At 42.6% G+C, this 25,118-nt stretch overlaps 1 protein-coding gene across 3 annotated transcripts in view; it reads left to right on the top strand.

Moving 5' to 3' along the window:
• Positions 1-2,683: 2,683 nt before the first annotated feature.
• TMCC2 (transmembrane and coiled-coil domain family 2) overlaps positions 2,684-25,118 on the top strand; it is a 95,274-nt gene continuing 72,839 nt past the window's right edge. The window contains exons 1-2 of one of the 3 annotated variants that reach the window (XM_083745484.1): positions 2,684-4,286; positions 4,676-4,894. In XM_083745484.1, coding sequence (XP_083601610.1) covers positions 4,706-4,894 — 189 coding nt within the window. In that variant the 5' untranslated portion in view covers positions 2,684-4,286; positions 4,676-4,705. Of the gene's footprint in view, positions 4,287-4,672; positions 4,895-25,118 lie in introns of all 3 variants that reach the window. The other 2 variants (XM_083745479.1, XM_083745485.1) reach the window with 2 other exon arrangements.

The following is a 25,118-nucleotide window of genomic DNA, read 5'->3' as shown; positions in this document are numbered from 1 at the left end:
TTTCTTTCTCCTTCCCTGAATCTTTATATGTATGGAGATTGAAAGAAAATCGGTATGCCGAAATAGATGAGGGATCTAAATGGGTTTTACCTACTGGGACAGCTGCATGATCTGAGAGGGAATGTTCTGTTGAGTGATATTGCCCTCAGATGTATTTGGTCATAGGGCTGGGAGAGGGTAAAATCACATTCTATAACACCCTACTTCTTCCCCATAGCTGATCATTTAGATTAATAACAACTAGTTAATCCTCAGTGGGGCACCTTAGATCAGTTTTATGGGATATGAAAATAGTTTATCACTGGCAAACATGGATGTAGGTGAGGTCAAGCACTCCAGAAAAACAAAACAAAACAGGAGGCCAGGTATTATCGACACTTGCCTGTACAATTGCCCTAGATTTTTCCTGTATAACAAAATCAATGCTAAGGAGCTCCAAGCAGGAGCCTTTTGTATTAAATTTAATGAAGTGAATGTCCCCAAGGCCCTTTCATAGGAGGTTATCTCTAGCAACCTGGTAAAGTACCCTGCTGTCTCAATGCCTTAAATTTAAAAGTGAATTATGCAGCAGGCACATTAAGGCTTCAGCCTTCATGCAGACTAATGAATATGCTTATAAAGCTATATTAGAGCTATGCATGTAAAAATAACTCTTTACAGAAATAGTCAAGCCAATGAGACCACCTACTAGAACACATCTGTTCTGTGCTGACATAAGTTGCACTACTCAGAAACAGGAAATGCTTTAAAATAAGATGAGAGGAGCTTATGTATCCATCGCGGTTCATTTTCATCAGAGCTCTTTCCTTTGGATGAAACAGGTCATTCTGTGGTCTGTTGAAGCAGTTTTCTCAGTGAATCAATCAATTTATGTGAAAGCACTGAAACCTCATATTATGGCCACAGGATGATATGAAGCCCTTAATTAGTTTCCCCCCGATCAAATTGCTGCCAAAAGCACTTGGACTTCCACTTCAGGGGAAAAATAAGTAAGATAAGCTGAGAATTTCCCAGCTGATATGACTGACGCTCCTGCTGAAGCCCTGGCCGACTGCTGGAACATTTGGATGGCTCAGGCCATTGATATGATCGCTGCTAAGCACCCTCTCCTGCTTCATGGAGCCCACTTGGCTCCCTGATATACTCCAGTGCTTAGACAAGGAAACAAGCTAGAAGATGGCTTAAATGTGAGTGAAGGAAAACTCTAGTCGAGTGCAACAAAATGTTGGTGAGGGCTTATCATTGGGCCTACGTAGTGGCTGTGAAGGCACCAAAGAATATATTCTCCATTGCATTGTCATTGTGCCAACTGAGTTGTAAAATGTTTTACTCTGTCTCTGCTGCTTTTATGTCATTTTTACTGATATATTTTTAATTATTTTATTTTAATATATTGCATTTTGCACACTGCCTAGGCACTTATATTGATGGGCAGCCAAATACAATCTAATAATAATGATAATAAAAATACATTTTTTAATTGCAAAATGTTTTGCTACCCCATCCAGACATTCCTCCCTTTATCTCTTTTGATTCTCTTCTGAAACAGCCTTGGTGTGTGGTGGGACCAGCCTTGATTGAATCACTTTACAGTGATGGCCGTTCACAGACCAATTAAATTTGTTTCAATGACTTTCATGGGACTAATATCAAAGCAGTCTGATTTAAATTATTTATGCACTAGGTTTTTGTGTGTGGTTGGTTCTGTGGAGCCAATATGGCACAGTACCATTGAAAAATAAATAAAAATAAATACATGCACATATTTACAGAACTAGGATCCCATGGATTTAGCATTTAATGGTTTTCATGGTGAAGGTTTGGATCTTCTGAAAATATTAGCAGTCTATCTTCCTGTATGGACTACAATAAGGGTGGAAGCCTCACATACGCAGATCAGAGATAGCCAGACATTCTGATGCAGGGATGGCGAGAGTGACTGCACTGGGCAGAGCCATAGATGTATTGTATTTGATTAGCGAGTGCGGCAAGTCCATCCTGCTATTTTTCTTTTCAGTTACACTCCTATAATAAATGTCTATTTTTCCAAACCTTGGATAAATAAGTTTACACTAACACATTTGACTTTGCAGTGGTCAAAATGCCACTATACCATATTTGGTCAAAATGGCTGTTTTCAGTGTAGCATTAGTATTGAACTACTACAGTGGTGTGGTGACCTGAACAGCTAATTATGCAATTACATACCATGGTGGGTCACAACTCTGCAAGGAAATGGCATTTATTGCCAATGCCACATCATAAATGCCCTTCACCCCAGTTCTGCACAGTGGCTCATCACATAATCAAGGCTGTGGTTCTCAAGCCACCTACTCTAAACTTACTTCATTGAATTATATTGCATTTTTCTAGAATGTGTAGTTTAGCACAGCAGCCCATAGGGCTTAAACAAGATTAAAAAGATAGTGTGGGAGTACTAGACTTGGTCTTCTGTTCTGAACTCATCATCAGCCTCAAACGATAGTCTGAAGTTATTGATTATAGCATGCTACCATTTTCTGCCTGGATCACAAAGCTTGTGAGCATTTTAAAAGGCAGACCTATAGTTATAGCAATTCACAAATTTAGGGTCAGCAAAGGTTATCATCATTCTTAGGAGCAGAACAAGACTGCCTGGTACCCAAGGATCTTGTTGCCGAAGCAGCAAATGCCTTTCTCATCACTGGATTCAGATGTGGCCTTTGATGTCCTACAAATGTATAACAATATGGAAATGGAGTATCATTGTGTTTCAAATTATATACACCAACAAACACCGATATATGTCAAATAACAAAGAGGCAAATGAAAGGGTAACATAATTCCAAGAGGATGTTACTTACAGACAGAACACCGAGTCACATATTGTTGACAGTGGCCACCTGCTTTCTTATTTTAGGCCTCCTTTGCATATTACATTTTTCTTTTAGGATTGTATAGGCTGGATCAAAGACAAAGTGGGAGATTGTAGGAAGTACATCATAGAGAGGCTACAATACATCACAGACTGCCCAGCTTTTAAAGAAAGGAATATCCACCCTTGTCCACTAGTGGGAGGAAACCCATGTATGCTGCCTTGAGCTTCTTGTTGGTGGGGGTGAGCACAGGGTACAAATAAGATTTTCCTTTTTTTCCTTTTGCAAAGGCCAAATATTGTGTGGTTTTGACAAAGTCTGGGGGACGAGTCTCTGTTCTGCACAGATTCTGGTACATCGCAGTCTGACAGAGAAAGAAAGAGATGTCGAAAGCGGCAGTCTCCAGACAAAATGAAAGAGTGCGAGTTAGAGGCCTGTGTAAGGCTGAAAAACAAGTTTAGCAAATAGGCTTCCATCCTTTCCTAAAGGAGGAAAAGACGAAGAAGAAAAGAAAGGGGGGAGAAAGAGAAAACACTTGGAATCTGTGTGTCCTCGGGAATCGAAAACATCGATGATGTCTGCGTATCAGAAAGGCACAGACACAACAACAACGGTAATAATGGCAATTGTAATAATAATAATAGTAGGAAGGAAATCAAGTTGATGAAGCTGCAGCGTAGTCCTTGGGTGGAACCTGCTGACGGATTAAAGGCAAAACCAGCCCCCGGCCAGGAGCGAGGTGGTGGGAGGAGTTCCCATGGCAATGGGAGAGGTGGCGCTTCTCCTCCTCCTGATGCATCACGGAGACCGTTCGCCACGTTCCCACAAGCAGCGCCGGGCGGGGGTCCTCCGAGGAGTCCCTACGCACGGCGGAAGCGCCTCGCCAATACAACCACCGGCTTCCCCCCCCCCCCGCCCCACTCCCAGCCTCCGCAACGCTGCGAGGACGGCGGCTGCCTGCACTGCAAAGCCGCAGCCCTGTGCAGCACCATTCCCCCATCGACAGCTCCCGGGAAGCGGGCGGGGGCCGGCACGGGGGCGAGGCGGGGAAAGCGGAGGGGCACCGGCCAACCAAGCCTGGAAAGTGCCCGGCGGGGTCTGCCTCCTGCCGCTCTCCAGATCGGGCTCGGGCTCTGATTGGCCCTGCCCGGCTGTCAGTCAGACTATCAAGCCGGCTGGCTTAGATGGGTGGGTTAGGCTGAGGGATTTGCTCTTGAGCCTGGGCAGGAGCGGCGTAAAGTGGGTTCTCAGAGTGAGAGAGGGAGAGGGTGGGTCGGCCGGCGGCTGGCTGGCTGGGAGATAGCAAGGCAGACAGAGAGCAGCTGTCCTGGACATTGAATGAAAGGGAGAAGACATGCACTCATCGGATGGGAATTTGCAGCCCTGCAAGGCGGCGCGGAGAGCCGAGGCGCTCGTTTGCTTTCCTAAACAGTGAGTAGCATTGCCAGGAGGGAGAGAAGGAGGGAGGGGGTGAGTATCAATCCATGGCATCTGCACACGCGCCCCATCAAATTCCAGCCACTGCCTTTTGCAGATGTGGCTGCAGCCAAAGTTTTAATTTGGGGGAGGGGGTAGTGGTGCTACTGGTAATGGTGGTGGTTCCACTCCTGCTTCTACCCAATGCAGTGAGTTTGGATGGAGGCATCTTCTCCCCAGCTCCTCCCTATGGCCTGTCTGGCTCCCTGCATCTCACAGGTGAAATGAACTTCAGTCTTCAGTGGTGATCAAGCATGTCTGGTCCTCTTCTCTCCTCTCTCTCTCTCTCTCCCCCTTCCCCATCTCTTTCCCCCTGTTTTTCATCTGTAAATGCTTTCAAGAAGCAGAAAGGCAAGCCCGACCTCTCACCCAGCATGAAGAGGTGCAAATCGGATGAGCTGCAGCAATCAGACGAAGACTCTGCTGGGGCTGAAGATGCCCCTGTCCTGTCCACCATGGATGCCAAGGCTGGGGATTCAGCTGCCGCCCTGTCAGATTTGGCTGCCTCCAATCCAAACCCTCCGCCCCATCCTGTTACCCGGAGTAAGCCTCCTGATTTAAAGGTAAGCTTTGGTAGGCCTATCTCCCTTTTGAAAGAAAAAGAAGAGAAGGCATATTTTCCTTTGTTTTGTTTTATTGCTGCTTGGAACGCACATTCCAGTTTCCAACTGGCAGACGTTTAAATTATTGACAGCTGCAAAAATATTACAGGTGTCGCATTTATGAGCTGTCTTTTTGAAGGCATGTCAGTCAACCCAATGTTTACCAAATGGTAACACTAGCCAACTTGCCTGGCAAGTTCCTGGTGTGAGAATTCCTTACACTCATATAAATAATATTGGTCCACCTTTAAGTCATCTTTGCCATGTTCCTGTTATACAGATAATTTTTTTTGTAATGCACCCCAGCACTGGTGCAGACAGTGTTGATTCAATCAGATTCAACGATTTTTTTGAACACCTGTGTTGCACAATCATTTTTATTATAAATGCATTTGGACTCCAGGCCTAGAAGTGAGTCCTGTTGAATTCAGTTGGGCTTATTCTTTGGTTGACATATTGTGCTCTTAATAGTATCTAGCACATTTGATTGCGCTCTTAATAGTATCTAGTTTCAGATTTTGCCCAGTGGCTGTTCCATAAGAACTATGGCTTACTGTTATTTGTTCTCTGTGTGTTTCAGTTTATGCCCAGTTGTATGCCTTTGGCATAATACCGTTAGGTGTCGTAACAGCCAATAGCATAACAGGGACATTTCACATGTTTATTTCTTTGCCAAAATGGTTCCGGCATGCAGCTTCGTCTCAGGCTTGCTAGAAGCCAAGTGTGAGTGTCGGGAAATCATTCGTTCTGTGATAATGGTTGTATCTTGTTCTTTGGTTTCTCCCAAACCTTTAATATTGTACATGGTCACAGGTACGATGCTGGATCTTAATGGGCCATTGGGGTGAACCAACACTTATATATATCCATTGCACGATACAATTCAAAGCTTCCTTTTCCCTTACAATGTAGCCATGTAAATCTTTATGTGGTTGCAAAATGCATCTGAAGAAATCTTTATCAGTGATAAAATAGAACTTTTATACACAGCTATGACACAGACACATTATGCAAAACAGCTCTTCTGAGCAGTACTATGCGTTAAGCGTTGTGTGATGAATATAATCTGTATGAATGGTTTATTGGCTTGCGGTTCAGGAATTTCCCAGCATTCACAGCTGCCTCCTCGTGTGTGTGCTGTTGAGTCACTTTGCTTCTGTAAAAATAGAGTGATATTTATTAACCTGTTTGGTAAAGCAGTTTTAAGTGTATAGACAAAGAGTGCAAAAGGTTACACTCAAGTGGAAGTTCTAATACTATGTTTTTGTAGACTTCTACATAGTGATTTAGTCACCTTTGGAAAGTAAGACTCCCCTCCAGACAACCAAGCAGGAAAAAAACATTTATATAGTGGAAGAAAATTGCTCCTGTTGCTTTTTGGTTTGGTCACTATTATGTCACAATGTTAGGCAACCTTCACCAGCTAGGTAACCTCCAAGTATTTTGGACTACGTATGTTGACTGGTGTTTATGAGAGTTGTAGTCCAAAACATCTGGAAGGCATCAGTGAAGGCTGATCTTAGATATGATTGTAATATCTGTGGACTTTTTCCTAAAATTGCATGGCAGCAAGCTCCTTTTCGCTTGACCTCAACAGGAGATCCTTGCTGCTGTTCTAATAGAAATAATTCTACAGAGGCAGCTTGGAAGGCAATAGGAAGAATTGCCTATTTATTTAGTGATCAAATGTTTAATGGAAAAAGTAGTCTTCAAGTTGTTCACTTAAAATATAACTTTCAAAAATCAACAGAAATACATATAAATATACAACAATTGAATAGAACTTTTAAGTAGCTGACTAAAACTATATCTCATAGGTAAAACTAAACTGTGCATAAAAAGTAGAAAGTTGCAAAATTAGGTAACAAAGTCCAGGAAAGTTTGGGTAAACATATTTGTATTTAAAAAATGTTTAAAACTAGTTACTGCTGCCTCTGGAGAAAGTGTGAGTGTGACCACTGAGAAAGCCCTCTTCCATGTTGTCACCAGGTGACAATTTGTTGGTTGTAGAACAACCAGCAAGGTTTCCTTGGAGACACTTAAATTTTGACTTGGTCTGTACCACGGAAAACAGTTCGCTAAGCCCACTGATCCCAAATCATTTAGGGCTTTAAAATGTGAACAGCAAAATCATGAACCTGGCTTGGTAGCTAATAGCCAGCCAGTGCAGACTTTGCATCACCGTTGTAACACGTGCAGAGGTGAATTCCCCCTTGAGCCTTCTAGCAGCTACATTTTGCACTAGCTGCAGCTTCCAAATTGGATGCAAGGGCAGAACACCTGCTTTGGGTGCAGAAAGCCCCTGGTTCAGTTCCTTGCACCTGCAGTTAAAAGGATCAAGCAGCAGGTAATGGGAAAGGCCTCTCTCCCTGAGACCCTAGAGAGCCACTGCCAGCCAGAGCTGTGGACAGGAGGGGCAAATAGATTGACCTGTATAATGTCAGTCCTGCTTAATATAATACAACCACACTTACCACAGTTTGCGTCAGTGTAATTCTCCTTGTGTTAGGCTGATCAGTAGAGGCCTCTCTTACTATTCAGGCTGCAGCAACTGAAGCAATTTGGCTACAGTGGGTCTTTGTTGAGCATGCTGAAGCAGGACTTAGTGCCCTGAACATAACCTGTTGAATACACAGCAGTCACCCATTGCAGCAGCCACTAAGGAGATCAACAAGGAATGTTCATCTCCTCTTATAGGATTAAAGACATTTACAGTCAGAAAATGGCCCCTGCTCACTCCCCTGGGATGCTTTTTCTTTGGCTGTACTAAGTCCAGAGAGCAAGAGCATCCACAGGTGATGGAATATATAGATTAGAGTGCGCTGCTGTAGAGGAGTAAGTTTCACTGCAGACCTTTTATTGCTTCTTGGAAGGGGAGAGGCACAAATGGCATTTTAGGGAGTATCAGGAAATTTCAAATAGTGGTGTGCTAGACTTAATGTACTAGGAATAGCAGTGGCATCAAAGAAAAACAAAAGGAACAATTTCCTTCCAATTCCAGTATTTAACTGGAACACGGAACAAACTATGACCAGAAGGGATATGGAATGCTAATTATTTATTATCCCTTTTTCTTGAAAAGAACAAGATAAGAGACCAAAATGGGTGTGTTTTTTCAGAAACCCATTTTATGCTAATGCATGAAAAAATGTTCTCCTCCGTTGATAACATAATGGTCAGTAATAACAATTAGCACTTAGCAATAATTGCACTTAGTATGTGTGGTGTTTTCCTTTTCCTTTCTTTTTTTTTTTGCCATGCTTTGCAAAAATGAAGAAGCATCTGGGTTCTCCATTTTATAGTATGAAACAATAATGTCGTGAAGCAGGAAACACAGATGGCTGTAACTCATTGTCTTCAGAAGAACTGTGTTAGTTTACACAAGCTAAAAAGAAGAGCTGAATTACCAAAAGCGCAGCCATTCACCCAGGCCCAATTTTTAATATCAGGGTAGCCAATCTATTAATGACTGAATATTGATTATATTTGATTTTGCAATTTTTCATAATTTCATGGTTCAAATGCCTGATGGAACTAAAAAGGAATGCTGTTTGCATTTTTATTTCAAGCAAACATAAAACAATAAATAAGCAATATATTTTACAATACAGAGCAGAGTAAGAAAAGCAAAGACATATGTAAATATAATAATAAATAATTATCTCCCTGGCTGAGACTAGGGTTATATGTCGTAACCAAATACTTGAATACACTCGAAGAACGAGTTGGTTATATTCTGTTTTGTTTGTATAAGAGATAGAACCATACTGTATTGTGAAAAATGCACCATGTGTGCTTTGTCCTCTGGCTACCTTAAATTCGTGTTACTCCTCACCCCCCAGTAGGGTTAAGTGTCCTACTTTACTATACAAAAAAGAAAGATTGCATAAATTAAAAGTTTTCCAAAATGTAATTCTGGTAGCAGAGGACCTACCAAGAATTGTGTGATGAGTTCCTGATTTGTAATATCTAAAAACATTTTAGAAAGGTAGCTATGGAGATAATGGGACCAGCTGATCAGTAAGGAGAACAATTTCAGCAAAACCTGTCACCCCCCCCCCAAACTGCCCCCAAATTTGGGGCAGTTCCACCACAGGTGTTGATAGGAGCCTATAATTCCACACCCCTTCTAACACAGAGGGGACAAATCTCACACACAAAAGAGAACTGTCTTGACATTTTGGAACTCTGTCTTTTGATATCAAGCAAGTACCTTCACTGTATTTTCTTTGGCGCATGCTGAAAACATTCTTGTTTAGACAACCCTACCCAGATGCTCACAAAGTTGTAAATTTTAATCTGTTTTATGATTTTAACTATTTGTATGTTTTAAAATATTGTTCAAAAGTTTTTTTGTTTTGTTTTATCTTTTTGTATACTTTGTTGAGGTTTTGGTTTCCAGTCAATTTTATGAAATAAATAAATTAAGTACCACCCATGGACCAACTTCAAATACAGCTTCCTAATTTGCACAGATAAGGACTTTAAGGTACCGGTAGCTTTGGACTAGTTTTTCCTCCAAATTTCATCATTGGTTACCATATCCTAATTCTGCTCTCACCAAGTTTATTGATCTAGATTGCACTTAAATGAAGCCAGGGGCATACTTTGGTATTTCAGTTTTCAGTGGCGCCCTGTGTGAGGCCAAAATTCAGCGCTCCCCCCACCCCTCACCTTCTGTTTTGCTCAGTTCACTGCGTCAGAGTTGCAACCCCGTACAGTGTGCCATAGGCTTGGCAGTGGAACTAGTAGTGCTGCCCTAAAACCTCCTGAGGAAGCTTCAAGCAAGATTTTGTATATAGTTGAAATGAATCCTTCAACCAAACCAAACATAGACGTTATAAAGCAGCCAGTTATCACCTGTAGTCTCCTTTCTATAGCTCCGAGAGCAGACAAATACAAAATGCCCTTTTAACGCTTTATTCTCTCCTATGTTAATACAACTCTTATAATCAATACTTCACAAAGTATTAAGCACAGAACTTCTTCCAATAATAATCTAACACCTTGAGCGAATAGTTGGTATACTATCCCAGCACAGCATTAATCCTAGTAACTGGTTGATAAACCAGTTAGTAGGTAGAAATGTTACCAAGGCAGGAGTTACAGTGCTTGGATTAGATGTAGTCCCTTTTTACATGTGTGATATGTGTATCCTAAAGATTTATCACTGGACCTTTGTATGATTTTTCTCAGAATTACTCTCCTGGGCAGATATCATCATCATCATCATCATCATCAAATTTGTATATAAATTTGAAGTTTCTGAACTTGAGATATTGGATAACTACTACCCAGTTGTGAATGTTCCTTTCATAGGCAAGGTAACAGAGAGGATGGTGAATGGCTAGCTGAATACATATCTGTATGAAGCCAATCATCTGGACTCATTTCCATCTAGTTTGAGGCTTGAATTTGATACTGAAACAGCCTTGGTTGGTCTTACTGATTAACTTTATTGAGAGGCAGGAGGAATGCTACCCTGTTGATTCTCCTAGACCAGATTGGTGACTTTTAATACCATTCACTATGGTATCCATCTGGAGGGGCTCACTTGATTGGGACATTGGGTGGGGGGGGGGCAAGTTTCGGTGGTTTGACTCCTACCTTCAATACTTCAACCAGAGGGTGCATTGTGGGACTTCTGCTCTGTCCCCCTGTGTCCCACAGGGTACTGTCTTGTTGCCCATGTTATTTATCATCTATTTCAGGGGTTCTCAGACCACAGCCCATAGATCACCAGTGGTCCAAGAGCTTCACTCAGGTGGTCCATGTCAGTAGATTTGTGGTTGAAGATGGGAGAGAGCACATCCATTACACTGAATATCCATATTGGTTTTTAATTAATTCAAACCGTAATACAACATAAGAAATAAAACAAGCAATAAGAATACACTTAAAAACCATGCAGCATTTAGCATGGTGGATTATAAATGCTACAATAGGCAGAAAAATCGTTAAGTGGTTATTCTGCATCTTTCAAGTGGTCTGTGGGGGAGAAAGTTTGGGAACCACTTGGATCAGAATAGGTAACAGTGGGAAAGAATGGAAAGAAGTCTGACACACGGCTGTTTAACACTTTATAACAGGGATGGAGAAACCATGCCTCTCCAGATGTTGTTCAGCTTCAAAGGTCAGTGATGATGGTGATGGCACTCCAGCAACATTTGGAGGGCCATAGGTTCCCCATCCCTGTTTTACAGCTCACAATGATGAGAGTGAACAAGTAAGTCTGCATTCCTACTTTCTGCCGCAAGTTGTAGCTTGCATTTTGAGATGCATGTGCTGCAGAAGTGGACAGGACTGACAAGTCTCCCTCCATGCAGCCAGCTCCAGGGGGTGGCAGGATCAGGCATTTGCCAAAAGCTCATGACCAGCAAAGCACTTAAAATCCACGTGTCAGCATTCAAGAGATGCATAGGTCTGCTTTCAGCATATTAAACTTTGCACTGGAAAGCAGAAGCATGGGACTATTCATGCATCCATTTTCTCCAAAAGTGGAATCCCACGGAGGCTCATTCATACAACTCCTTTTGTTAAATTCTGCCCAGGGTGCCCTTTTAACTGACATATCGGGAACTGAACCTGGACCTTCATTCATAGATCTCTTTATTTCAGCATTGTATCAATAGCTCCTTGGTTAAAGCTGGGTTTGATCTGTTAATTTAATAACAAAGGTGCTGTTGTAAAAATATGCACCCTCTTTGTTGCAAAACATTCAGACTTTAATTGTTCTGCTGGATCCTTAGCAGGAAAGAATCTGTTCTCCTGTGATTGGGGAGGAGAGAGTGCAGGGTTGCGTACATACCTTTATCCAAATAAAAGTTCAAATCATCTGGTGATGAGCAAGCCTTTTAGAGCAGAGGTGGACTAGGAAAAAGTCCTGGCAAGACACAACAGCAGATGGATGACCTAATTCTGCCTAAGATTGGATGGGCAACAGTTATAAGCTCAGCAACAGGATGCCTGAGTTCATAATAAATTCAGTGTCATAAATAAATGCAAACCCCTTCACTTTACTAAAGGGAGAATTGAGAATTGGTTTCTAACTGCTGGCCAAGCTTTTACTGATCTGCTGTCAATATAATTTTTTGGCAACCTTCTCCCAGATGTAGTGACATATCCCAATTTTTCCCAGTAGCATCTCCCAGAGATTAAAAACACATTGCTAATAGCAGGCCACAAGTTCATTTGGGATTTCTGCAACTAAAAATATGCACCTTGCAGAATCCTTAGAGTGAAGATCTGGGCATGAAGCATTGAGTGATTCCACAAAGTGAACTTTTGTTGCCAGCTTGAGGCAAAGTGCTTCTAGAAAGCAAACAAATATTCCCATTTTTACATGCCTGCTAATTTTGCTAGGAGTGGGGATAGTTTAAAGAAAAGATGGAGGACCTTTTTCCTATGAAGGTCCATTTAACTCATTGGAAAAGGCAACCAGGAGTTAGAACTGCAGGTGGGCACACATCTGATGGAGAGTGGAGCGGCAGCCAAAAGTAGTAGAAGTGCACAATATTGCATTACTCTCTCTGTTATCCCTTGATCTTCCTCTGTGTCACCCCATCTCTCTCTGCTTCCTCACCCGCTTCCATTACTCTGAAGAGCTGGATGGGTTGCATGATGTTTGGTTGTGGACTTCCTGAAGTTTGGTTGTGGGCTGCAGGCTCCTGTTGACATAGCAGCCCCTGAGTCTCTGTAACCTTGTGTTTCCTTCTGTTATGGTCCTCCTTCCTCTTGGCTGCTGCCCAGTGGCAGTGACCATCTTAATTTTCATAGGAAGCTGCCTTATACCAGGCCAGACTGTCCATCTATCCAGCCCAGCACTGTCTCCTCTGGCCACCAGCATCATTCCCCCAGCATCTCACACTAGAGCCTTTCTTGCCACCTGCTCTCTGATCTGCTTGAATAGGAAATGCCAGAGGTTGTACATGGGACCTTCTGCAGTAGCAGCTGGCGGGGTGGCACAGGTTGGGACCCAATGCTCTCCTCACTTCCAATGGTCAGAAATAGAGTTGTATTCCAGAAACATTTGGAGGGAGACTGGCTCCCTACCTCTGCCTTATGCAGTCACTGTCCAAACTTTAACACACCAACCATCACTGTATTTTTTCTTTATAAAGATTTAGTGCAGTCTTCTGAGTGAAAACTTAGTAAATGACAGCCTTGGCTCTCATTTTTCTTCTTTTTTTCTTCAATGCATGATTTTTATTAGTTTACATAATTCAAAATACAAAATTAAGATATACAGATTCAATTATTACTTTCACAGATTTTTAAATGTGACTTCCTTCAACCTTTCCACAAATCATCCATACTAATCTTTTTTGTAATTTCGCAGTTCTTAGTTTGTAATGCCATTATTCATCCTAGTTCTCCCGTTTCTCTTTAGACAGTACCCTTTACTTTTTACAGAGCTCCTTTAAAACCCACTAGAGTTATCTGTCCATCGCTTAGATCTTCCAGATAGTTCGTGAAATTTTCCCAATCTTTAGTAAACCTCTGATCCTTTAAATATCTGATTTTCCCTGTCATCCTATCCATCTCCGCATATTCTAATAGTTTTGATCTCCAATCCTCGATTGTCGGTAGACCCTCTGATTTCCAGTTTTTAGCCAATAAGACTCTTGCTGCCGTTGTTGCGTACTGGAACAGCTTGTAATCTTCCCTCTTTATCTCCCTTCCTACCAATCCCAACAAAAAGGCCTCTGGTTTTTTAACAAAGGTGTATCTCAGAATTTTCTTCATTTCGTTATATATACTCTCCCAGAACCCTTTAACTCTCTCATTTTTCTTTTTCTTGTGTTTACAGGCATTCTGTCTTTGTAATAAATGAAGACCTGAATGTTTTAAGCTAGCAGATTTTTTGCTGTGTTTTGGGTGTATTCTTCTCTTGCACATTTTGCTGAGTGTAACAGAATATAATTTAGTCCTTGGTGAAGTGCAAGTCAGGCTCCCTCCAAGCCCAGAGTGAGAACAGCGTTGCTTTCCTTATCTAAGCGTGACTGTATAGGTCCTGTTCTTTTACATAACTATGAATGTTTTGCATTGTAAGGTGCTGGGAAAATCTCCCCTGCAGTTAAATCATGGGCTCAGACAACTCTCCAGCATAGTAGCAGTATAGCTGTTCACCCTGCTTCCTGACACTGTTAAGGTGGGAACTGAGAGCCACATTAGACAGGATGCTAAATGCACCATTAGCAAGTCCCATTGGTACCAATGGAAGCTTTTTTCTGGGCCTAATAGAAGCATTGGCGAGCGGGGGTGGGATTTTTGTTGGGATGGCGGTGAAGCAGGATGTCATGCTCCAGGAAATGCCCTCAGGTGCTAGGGTCCCAATTGCAGGAGATACGAACCTTCCCCAAAGGACTCACCAATGAGGGCAGGGTTGCAGATGCAGTATGTTTCAAACACATTAAGCTCAAACACAGAGATTTAGTCTAGGTTCAAACATGACCGAATCATGCAAGAGTCCAATGTCAACATCACAGGAAGTTCAAGCAAGGTTCAACACTGCATAGCAGGAAGACTAGAATCCGGAACTAGGAGCCAAATAACAAGGATCCACAAATGTGTTGTTGCTCCTTGGCCTGGAGCCAAAGCTTTTCAACATAATTACATATATAAGTATTTTGTTTTGCACCCCACAAGAAGCCCAACTTCCATTTGGAAACAAAAGTAGCAAGTTTCTAGTCCTATTGTTGCAGCAATAAACATTATAAACCAGATGGTAAAAACTAAAATGCTGAAGGGCTTGCAGTGGACTAAAAGGGAACTCAATGTATCATTATACATTTTCAGTTTCCACAAAGATTTTGCAGAAGCTGACTTAACCTTTTTCACATTTGAGTGGTTTGATTTTGGAATAGAATGTTGCAGAAATGCAGTCTTTTCACCATCTGCAATTTGACATCTGCCATGTTGGTTAAAATAATGTGCCAGTTATGTTAATTATCAGCAGTCCATCAACTTGCAAATATATTGTGAATTTGGCACAAATGTGCAAACAAATTTCCTAACCTAATAGGTGATCTCCTTTCCTTGCTTCGCTGTGCACTTCAAAACCTGAAGGGATAGCAAAGGAAAATCATCCCCAGAATGGTACTTGGATAACTCTAAATTAAAATGCAGTATTGAATACCTATAGTTAACTGTGTTCAGCTTAGTTTTAAAACCATTTACCGTCTTTGTCTCTGGCACCATTCTGGAGAGACTGTTTCAGGGTTCGACGTCTCTGAAGATTAGAAGCCTACTTCTGTCAGGAGACATTAACGTCTCGCCTTGTGGGATAGCTGGAGTGGGTGGATTTGACATTTGCCCTTTTTTACCCGTGAAGATTAGTATGTCCAGTGTCAGAGCTCTTGCATAGTATGCTTGAAATGTGTGTCCTGCGGGAGAATAAGCTATTGCCTTTCAGTCTTAGAAGGTCATTGTCAAGGTGAGCCAAGTCCCCTACGGGTTACCTGAATATATTTGCTGTCAGGCAGCATGAACAGTACCAGCTTGGGCTCTGGAATGACATGATTAGTGACCGCCCTGTAAAATCATTTATCAGCCACTGTCTGGTTTGCTATTGTGGGTTTCAGTCCTTTTCTTGCATGCTCAAACATTTGGTGCATGGAGTGATGTGCTCTATAACTTATGCTAAATGTTAACTTTATCATTATGCCGCCCTTATGATAACACAGTGTTTGTAAGTGGACCCTTTGCAACACTTCATGCTTGCTGGCAACTCTTTCTTTTTGCCTCCTGCACTTGTTGTGGTGCTCACACAGAATTGTGCCATAATCACGATTATGATACTGTGTTGTACCAGATGCTAGTTTGATGGTCTTTTATATTCATGTTATGGTTTAATATTTTACTACACCCTGCCTTGGGGTCACTTTCGTGAGATCATGTGGGCAAAAATTACATTACATAAATAATCCTTAAACAATACTTTGCTAAACCTGTATGTGGGATTTCGAGACATGTAAATGTTCAGTGATGTTTAATAACCTTTCAGGAGGAATAGCACATGGATCTTGAAGAACCAGTTTTTCCAAGTGGATTTGTGTGAGTTAAACAAGTAAATTAATTAGATATAAAGGTCACAATTCCTCAGGACTTCAGATGGCAGATGTGTGCAGTTTCTTTCATTTCTGTTTGAGGTGACATTTAAGGAGGGTAAAGGAAAGCATGCGTGCGAGCGCAGACACATGCACCATTTCAGGTCACATTTGATTTTGCTTCAAGAACTGTAGCCAACCTCATACTGGTTATAAACTGTTCAGTTGGCCTGAAGTCTGGCTTAAAGAAAGAGAATCACTGCATGGAGAGCGAGCAGAGGCCCTGAAGTTCCCCATCTACAGTGAGCACATGGAGGGTCGACTGAGCAAGCACACAGGTCATCTGCTCACAGTCTACCCCACTATGGTGAAATGTATTGCATTACTGTTTAAATTGTAGTGTTCGTTGCATCTAGGCATATAAATAAGCTTATGGAAATTTTATTCAGATCTATGTCCTCTTTTTTGATTAATCATTTCTTCTTTTTGTGGTGATGTGTAAGGGATGCAGGTGGTGCTGTGGGTTAAACCACGGAGCCTAGGACTTGCCGATCAGAAGGTTGGTGGTTCGAATCCCTGCGATGGGATGAGCTCCTGTTGCTCGGTCCCTGCTCCTGCCCACCTAGCAGTTCAAAAGCACGTCAAAGTGCAAGTAGATAAATAGGTACCGCTCCGGCGGGAAGGTAAACGATGTTTCCATGCGCTGCTCTGGTTCGGCAGAAGTGGCTTAGCCATGCTGGCCACATGACCCGGAAGCTGTACGCTGGCTCCCTCGGCCAATAAAGCGAGATGAGCACCACAACCCCAGAGTCGGCCACGACTGGACCTAATGGTCAGGGGTCCCTTTACCTTATTAAATGTATCACACTGGTCCAAAGCAGGCACCAGCGTGTAGACTTCAAGCCAAATGGAGGCGTTATCCATGAGAAGCAATAACCAACAAGAGAACATACAAACTGGAATAGGCTTGCCATTCCTAGCTGGTGGTGATACACATCCTTTCCCACATTGAATTACATGGGCAGTTGTGTGTATGTGTGCTTTCATGGTTCTGCAGCTTGCAGCTATGGTGTGGTGCCTCTCTACCCTCCAGAGGAGATTTGGGTGAGGTGTAGGGGGCGTGCAGCAGGAGGAGAAGAGGGAGCCCTGCTGTGAAGGCTAGAGCCCTTTCCCTGGCGGAATGGGTTTGCTGAATAAGATAATATTCTCAGACAAGTGAAGCATTACTTCACTTTAGCTTCTGTCTGTCTTGGATTTGAGCAACAGTCATTCTATGCCAGCCATCTGCCATTTGCAAAGCAAATGTTGGATGATTCCAATAATAATAATAATAATACTTCAACAGTGAGTGCCCAGATGACATCACCTGTGCACAAAAAGGAGGTATCAGTAGGTTCAGGGGGGGAAACAAGGGAGCAACCCTCCCCCAAAGCCCAGTGAGAATTTATCGTGTTCAGGGGGCATAGAATGCTAATGCTATCTGTTGGGGAGAGAACTGGAAAACTTAGTTGTTGGTGTAATGGAGTATCCTGGAAGAAGATGAAGACATGGCTGGCTAGCTGGCTGGCACTTTGAACAGGAGCAATCCACAATGAAACATTTTGTGACAGGTCCCACTTGTCTTGACTAAGTTCCATTGGAAGCAGTGGGTCTTGAGTTAGTTGCAACTGACTTGTCGCATTGGGTTCGGTGGGACTTATCTAGGACTCACGTTAGCTACATTTGGGCCCAGTGTGGTGTAGTGGTTAAAGTGCTGGACTAGAAGTTGGGAGGCCAGGGTTCAAATCTCCATCCAGTCATGAAACTTGCTGTGTGTCTTTGGACCAACCACAATCTCTACCTCTATCTCTACTGATCTACCTCATAGGGTTGTTGTTGAGATAAAAAAAAGGAAAAAAGGACAGCTTTGGGGTGAAAGATGGGTTATTAATTTAATAATAAACACACACACACACTTCATTTCTTTTCAACCAAGACTCTCGTTTGTACAGGAACGGCAAAGTGCTTTCACCTTTAAGTCATGGGGGAGGGGCTTACTGAAACAGTGATTTTTTTGAACTGAAGGTTGTATCTATGGCCGGAATCTTTCTTTTGATGTGGTAATTACCCAGAGCAAACACCACCACCACCACCATCTTTATCATTATTTACCAATGTTGGTTTCATGTCATAAATACAATATTTTGTTTGTCTGCCCCCCAGTGGTAAAAATCAGTATTTACTAGGTTGGGTCAAATTCTGCCTTTTGAATTTTTTCTGCTTTGCCATTATAATTATTTACTGTTGTTACATGAGAGTGTAGACACATAAACCATGAAATTGCTGCCATAAGATCACTTCACGGTGACTTTACCGTGTCAAAAGTTGTCATGAGTTTGGGCCTTGAGAGCAAGCCCTGCAAGCTGTTCCAATAAAAACACATTTAAATATGTACCTTGAAGTCCATTTTACAATTATTATTTTTAATTAGGTCAGTTATTTAGCCAGAACAATAAATTAGATTATCCAAAGGGACAGAAGGTTTAGGTGTCTGCCTCTACATATATGTAAAATATCTCTGTATATGTGTGCAGTACACGGAAACAGACTCCTACACTTTTGTCACTAGCAGTACACATTGGTAATTTGTCTAAAATTTTCATTTGCATTGTTTGGAAATTGAGTCACGTTTCATGCTTTGAAGGCTGTTATTGACTCACTCATGATTGAATAGGATGCAGTTTTATTATATATCAAGGCTTGGGGTTAATTATATTAACACATAAAAGTGCTCTGCTAGATCAGGTCAAAAGCCTATCTAGTCCTGCCCTCTGTTCTCACAGTGGCTAAACAGATGCTTCTGGGAGGCCCATAAGTAAGTTCTTTGTGCAATAGCACTCTTGCCGCATGAGATTCAGAGGCATACTATCATTATCATGTCCTCCTTGTAATGTGTGGCATGTAATTATTGTTTTGAGGTGATGGGTGGTGGTTTTTATTTTATTTTAAATCATTGCTTTAATTAGGTTGCATCCAACAAAGTCATTGCACTCGCAAAGCAACTTTGGATCATGCAGTTGGACTTCCTCTTACTCTCCTCTCCACTATTCCTCTAAATCTGTTCCATTCATGCAGTGACTGTATTAGATTCAACCAACGGTATTGCACTTATGTATGTTCTGGCGAAGAGCAGGTCTTTTATTTATTTCTATACCTATTACATTTATATTCCCACTTTTCCTTCAAGGAGCTTCAAGGTGACCATGCATGACTTTCTCCCTCCCCATTTTATCCTTACAACCACCCTGTAAATTAAATTCTGCTGAGAGGCAATGACTGGCCCAAGGTCACCCAGTGAGCTTCGTGGTTGAGTGGGGATTTGAACCTTGGTCTCCCAGATCCTAGTCCAACACCTTAGCCACCACGCCACTGGAACCAATAGGCAGGTTCTGGTGCTGCTCTGCTGATCTCCCAGACCCTCTAGGTTCAGAAGCAGTATGCCATGAAATATCAGTTGCTGGGAACAAACATCAGGGGAGGCCTGCTGCTTTCGTGGTCTACCTATGAGCTTCTGAGTAATAGTTACTGTATTTTTCGCCCTATAGGATGCACCGGCCCATAGGACGCACTTTTTTTGGGGGGGGGGGAATAAAGCTCCCGGAGCTTGCCGGGCTGGGGGGATAGGTTCCTGAACCCTGGAGAGCAAGAGGGGTCGGTGCGCACCGGCCCCTCTCCCTCTCCAGGCTTCAGCGAAAGACTGCATTCGTCCCATAGGACGCACACACATTTCCCCTTCATTTTTGGAGGGGGAAAAGTGTATCCTATAGGGCGAAAAATACGGTAGCTGGCCACTTTGGGAAGCAGTAGGACAACCACTCATGACAACAGAGAAAGGAAAAAAGAGGTCACAGATCTGCATACAACCCCCTATTTATATGTATGTGCAAATGTGGAAAAAATGACCATCATTTAAACAGAAATACTATATATCTCAGGGTTGTGGGTTCGAGTCCTACGTTGGGCAAAAAGATTCTTGCATTGCAAGGGGTTGGACTAGATGGCCCTTGGGATCCCTTCCAACTCTACAGTTCTATGATTGGATTTCTCACTATGGTAGATAAGACTAAAGCCAATGCCCTCTTCGTGCCTACTCAGTTTTGCTGTCTATGTGTTGTCAGTGAGCAGCTTCAAGGCTCCTGCTCCTCTCTCTTTTTATGGAGGAAGATAACTGGACTTTGGGTGCATTTGGATTAGGGAATCTGGCACTAGTTTTCCTGATTATAATGCTAGGACTTATGTCCTATTTTCTGACGTCCCTTTCACACTGCAGTACCTGTTATGCTATGGAAGTGGGGGTTTTTTTGACTGACATGTTGCCCCAGTGGGCGTGGCTTGACACTGCAATAGATGTTATTGGGCAATGCTCCACATGTGCCTGATTCTGTTTCCACATAAAAACAGCAGGAAATAACTGTATGCTGGTATACTGTTCCAAATTCCATCACTTTACTACCACAGTTTTCTAGGCTAAGGGGGCTGCACATGGATTTTTTCCTGGAATCAAATAGCACAGAAATGAAGGCTAAACATGCGCTATATTCCGTTAGTTTTTTGGGAGTGGCTTTTACATTGTGTGAAAGCTCAAATCTAATGCGGAAATTACCTGCTTGGGAAATGTCAGCCTTGGACCAGATAGCCCTTCAAACAGAGGACTGTTTCAAAAAGAAGACTCTCCTCTGTGAAGTAGGACACACAGGATGTTAGGTTTGGTAGACATTTGGCCTGACTGTGCAGGGCTTTTCTTACTTTCTTTTGAGAAATCCATAGATCAGAATAATTTGCCAGCGTACATTTGCATGGTCTGGTTATGTCAGTTGTCATCTGTCCATTTTCTCCCAAAAGGAAACATGGAGAGAACGCAAGGCATGGTGTGATGCTGTGAAAATAGCCTATTTTTCCTTCCCGGTCCCCAGCCTCTTTTTTTTAAAAAAAATGTTTTTTTTAATGGTTATTTTTAAAATGTGGGAACCAGGCATTTTGGTTCCCATGAGCCTTTTTTTAAAGGGCAAACGAAGAATCTAAATCCATTCTGTACCATGATGCAGAAATCTGTGGGTTTTATAGTTCTTTTCTACCTTACGTGCGCTCCGTTTCCATAGAGACTCTATAAATAGAATAAACTTTAAATCATGATGGCCCAAAGCAGCAATTCAATACAGTAGGGTTTTTCCCCTTTTCTTTCTGGTAATCCTTTTCACAGGTGAAAATTGGTAAGATGTTCTGATTCTTAAAGTCAATTGGCTGATGAGAAAAGCTTGAGCCTCTTTGCCCTTCCCCTGTGCAACTTTAGTGGCTAGTAAATTATTACTAACTTTTAATGAGATGAAAGGAGGCTTAATGATTTGGGTACTGGTGGGAGTTGACTTGAGGCTAGTTTGCAGAACTATACAGAACTATAAATTTAATACACATTAAATGTTCTTCACTTTTGATTAAACCATGGGGTACTGATGTGAGGCTTCGAGGAACCATGAGATCAAGTTGATGTCTGGGAAATGAATGTTTTTGCCCCTTCTCTGATACTTCAGTGGAGCTCAAACTAGGGTTCAGGCATAGAGAATGCGAAATGCATGGAAGGTTCAAGGTTCTTGTGTTGGTATACAAAGGGCTGAAAAACGAGTCCAGGCTCTTAAGCACTTCCTGAGCCCTTATTTCCCAGCAGAAATCCAGAGGAGTGCTGTTAGTTGTGTCGTGTGTTCCAGAAGCCCAACTGGCCTCAAGTGGCTATCAGGCATGTAGTGTCACTAGTTCCCTGCTGTGGAATACTCCTCCTTCAGACATTTGGCAGGCATTCTCACTTTTGGCTTTCAGGCATCTCTTGAAGACTTTTAAAAAAGCAGACAGGCCTATTCAGTTGTTTAAAATGCCTCTTGATTAGCCAGTCATTTTAATGATTGCCCTACTGATGTTTTGTATAAATGCTTTTGTTAACAAATAGATAAGCTCCCCCCCAAAAAAAAGTTCCAAGGAGGGAGAGGTTCCTGAGAGAGGAATTCCCTGGTTGGGACCATGCAGAAAGGACTGACCCAGACTAAGTCCTTAACATGTCTAGTTAGGAGGACCACGTAGCTGGTCATTAGAAAAGTCCTCTGTCTGAGACCGTGGAGAGCTACTGCCAGCCAGAATAAGCATTACTAGGCAAGATGGACCAATAGTCTGATCTGCTATATGGTGGATAGCTGTGTGGCAAGATGAGTTTTGCATTCATAGGCAAACCAAAACACAGGTGGGCTGAAGATCCTCTGTGGTCTGCTTTGGATTTATTAGATATTTGTTCCCTACCGCTTGCCCCATGTCGTGCCCATGTTGTGACATGGAGCACACAAGCCTTGAAAAAGCAAGGTGACAACCAGAGGAGCAATTTTCTTCAACAGTGCCTTGACATCTAAATCCACCCCCCTTCTGAAAATTAGTAAAGGTAAAGGGACCCCTGACTGTTAAGTCCAGTTGTGGCGGACTCTGGGGTTGCGACGCTCATCTCGCTTTACTGGCCGAGGGAGCCGGCATACAGCTTCCAGGTCATGTGGCCAGCATGACTAAGCCACTTCTGTGAACCAAAGCTATGCACAGAAATGCCGTTTACCTTCCTGCTGGAATGGTACCTATTTATCTACTTGCACTGTGATGTGCTTTTGAACTGCTAGGTTGGCAGGAGCAGGGACCGAGCAATGGGAGCTCACCCCGTCACGGGGATTCGAACTGCCGACCTTCTGATTGGCAAGCCCTAGGCTCTGTGGTTTAAAAGGCTTTGAAAGGGAAGGCCTCTAGCCTGGAGCCTGACATCTCTCCAAGAGTTTTTTTAACCAGTGCATAGGCTGCACTGAGTGTGAGATCCTTGGAGGTGAATATGCTGCTCTTTTATTAGAATTGGGCCCAGTTGCTTCTGCTTCAGGGACTCCTGCCTTGGCTTCATTCTGTTTGCTTTGATGGAATGTGATGGAAGCTTGCACTTCTCATGCCAAGATTCACCTGCATGGTGGCCCTGATCCCACAAGAAAGCCCTGGTCTCAGGTCAGCTGCTATTCTTGCACCAGCAGTGGACTTCTGAGTCTTCAGCTGTTTTCCCAATACAAAATCATTAATTTAATTAGATCAGAGTGCTGATGCAGACTCCTTGTCAGTGGGCTGTTTAGGTCACTTTTCTAAATGCTCTTCAAACTGCAGCTCCTGTAGGGTCACCGTTTGTCAGGTTTTTCAAAAGAACTCAGCATTGTTGGGCTTGTTACATATTAATGATTTCACATAACCAAGCTCAGTCTGGTTTATTAATAATGAAAGAGCATTACAGGTTAATCTTTCTGCAAAAAAAATAAAACAAGATAAGAAGTAATGTATGGCCAAATACCATGTTCTCCTGGGAGAAGAGAATGTACAGAATGTCCTTGTTGTCATCCTTTAGAAGATCTGATCCCATAATTAGAGATGAATACAAATGAAATTAGAAAATTTCCCACATAGTGTATTCATGAAAAATAATAATCTTTAACTATGTTTGCATCCATTAACATTAGCTAAATCCTTTCTTTTATGGCCATGGACAACATGTAACATGGATTGGAAATACCTTTTATTTCATCGCCTAGGGATCCTTGATCAATACATAGGAAAAACTTTTATCTACATTCCATGCATAACCAAACCATGCCCCATAAGCACCACAGACTAATGAATGGATTCGAAGCAGGCCAGGTTCAGGGAGTTGCAGGCTGCGAGCAGGCTCCACCACATACTTTTCTTCCACAGATCCACTTCTTTGCCATGTGCATTAAACACTCACAGATATGGGATGATGTGGTGGGAAATTTGTCCTCTGCTCCAAAAATAGCAACAAGCTCATTTGAAATGGCAACTGACACAAGTTGCCACCCAGCAGTCTTTCTGGGGGACAATCTGTTATTTAATTGCTTTGATATGTTGCAAGATATGGTACCCACACCCACACATATATACATTTTTACTGCATAGGCGATAAATGCCTTGGACTTTTGTAGCCTATATTTTAATACAGTACAATGGTTCCTCGGGATGCGAACGTGATCCATTCCGGAGCCCCTTTCGCATCCCGAAGCGAACGTAACCCGTGTCTGCGCATCTGCAGGTCACTTTTCGGCGCTTTTGCGCATGCGCGTGACATCATTTTGATGGTCTGCGCATGCGTGCACGGCGAAACCTGGAAGTAATGCGCTCCATTACTTCGGGGTCCCCATGGAGCGCAACTCGAATTTGCCTAACCAGAAGTGTATTCATCCCGAGGTATGACTGTAATAGCCAAATTTGATTCTCTCAAGATGTTGTTAGGCCACAACTCCCATCAGCCTCAGCCAGTCCGATGGTCAGGGATGATGGGAGCTGCAGTCCAACAACATCTGCAGGACACCACATTGGCTATCCAGGATGTAAGACCAGCATTTTGTCCCTTGTTCTGGCATTCTTTCCTGCCTCATATTACTTGGATTATGGAGGAAACCCGAGCGGGCCACAACCAAGACTTTTAGCTGCTAAAGCCACATAAACTCTGAAGAAAGGAAAATCTCCTATTCAGTTTTCAATGGTGATTTAATGAAGGAAGCTATGGTTTGCTTTTGCACTTACACATGAAATTTGGTTACATTGCCCATAGCTCCTATAAGATGCATCTGGTTAGGCTTGACTTGAGTAACTGTAACCATAGCTTGCCTTGTGGTTTGGCAAAAGCAGCAGAGTATCCGGCTCTCTTCTAGATGTTCTTCTCTGTCTCCCTCCGTCTAGTGAAGCTGTGACTTTGGCAAAAGCTTGTGCCAACCCTTAAAGCAGAGTTTGCAGGACAAATGGGCAGGAGTTAATATCGATAGCTGGCAGGTTCAGTTGGGAGGGAGTATATCTTGTTAAAGCATATTTAAAAGGCCAGGAAGAAAAGCACCTGATATGGAGAATGCTTTTGCAAATTGAAGAGTTGTCAGCAAAAAGTGTGGCAACGACCATAGGACACCTGCCATACCAGTTACAGTTAGGGTGCAGATCAGGGACAAAGAACCTGTGGCCCTGCAAATGATGCTGTACTCCCATTAGCCCCTGCTAGCATGGCCAGTGTTCGGGGATAGTGGGAGTTGCAGCCCAGC

The sequence above is a fragment of the Podarcis gaigeae genome (assembly GCF_964106915.1).
Source record: "Podarcis gaigeae genome assembly, chromosome: 6".
Classification (NCBI taxonomy): Eukaryota; Metazoa; Chordata; class Lepidosauria; order Squamata; family Lacertidae; genus Podarcis; species Podarcis gaigeae.
This window is presented reverse-complemented; position numbering and strand designations above follow the sequence as displayed.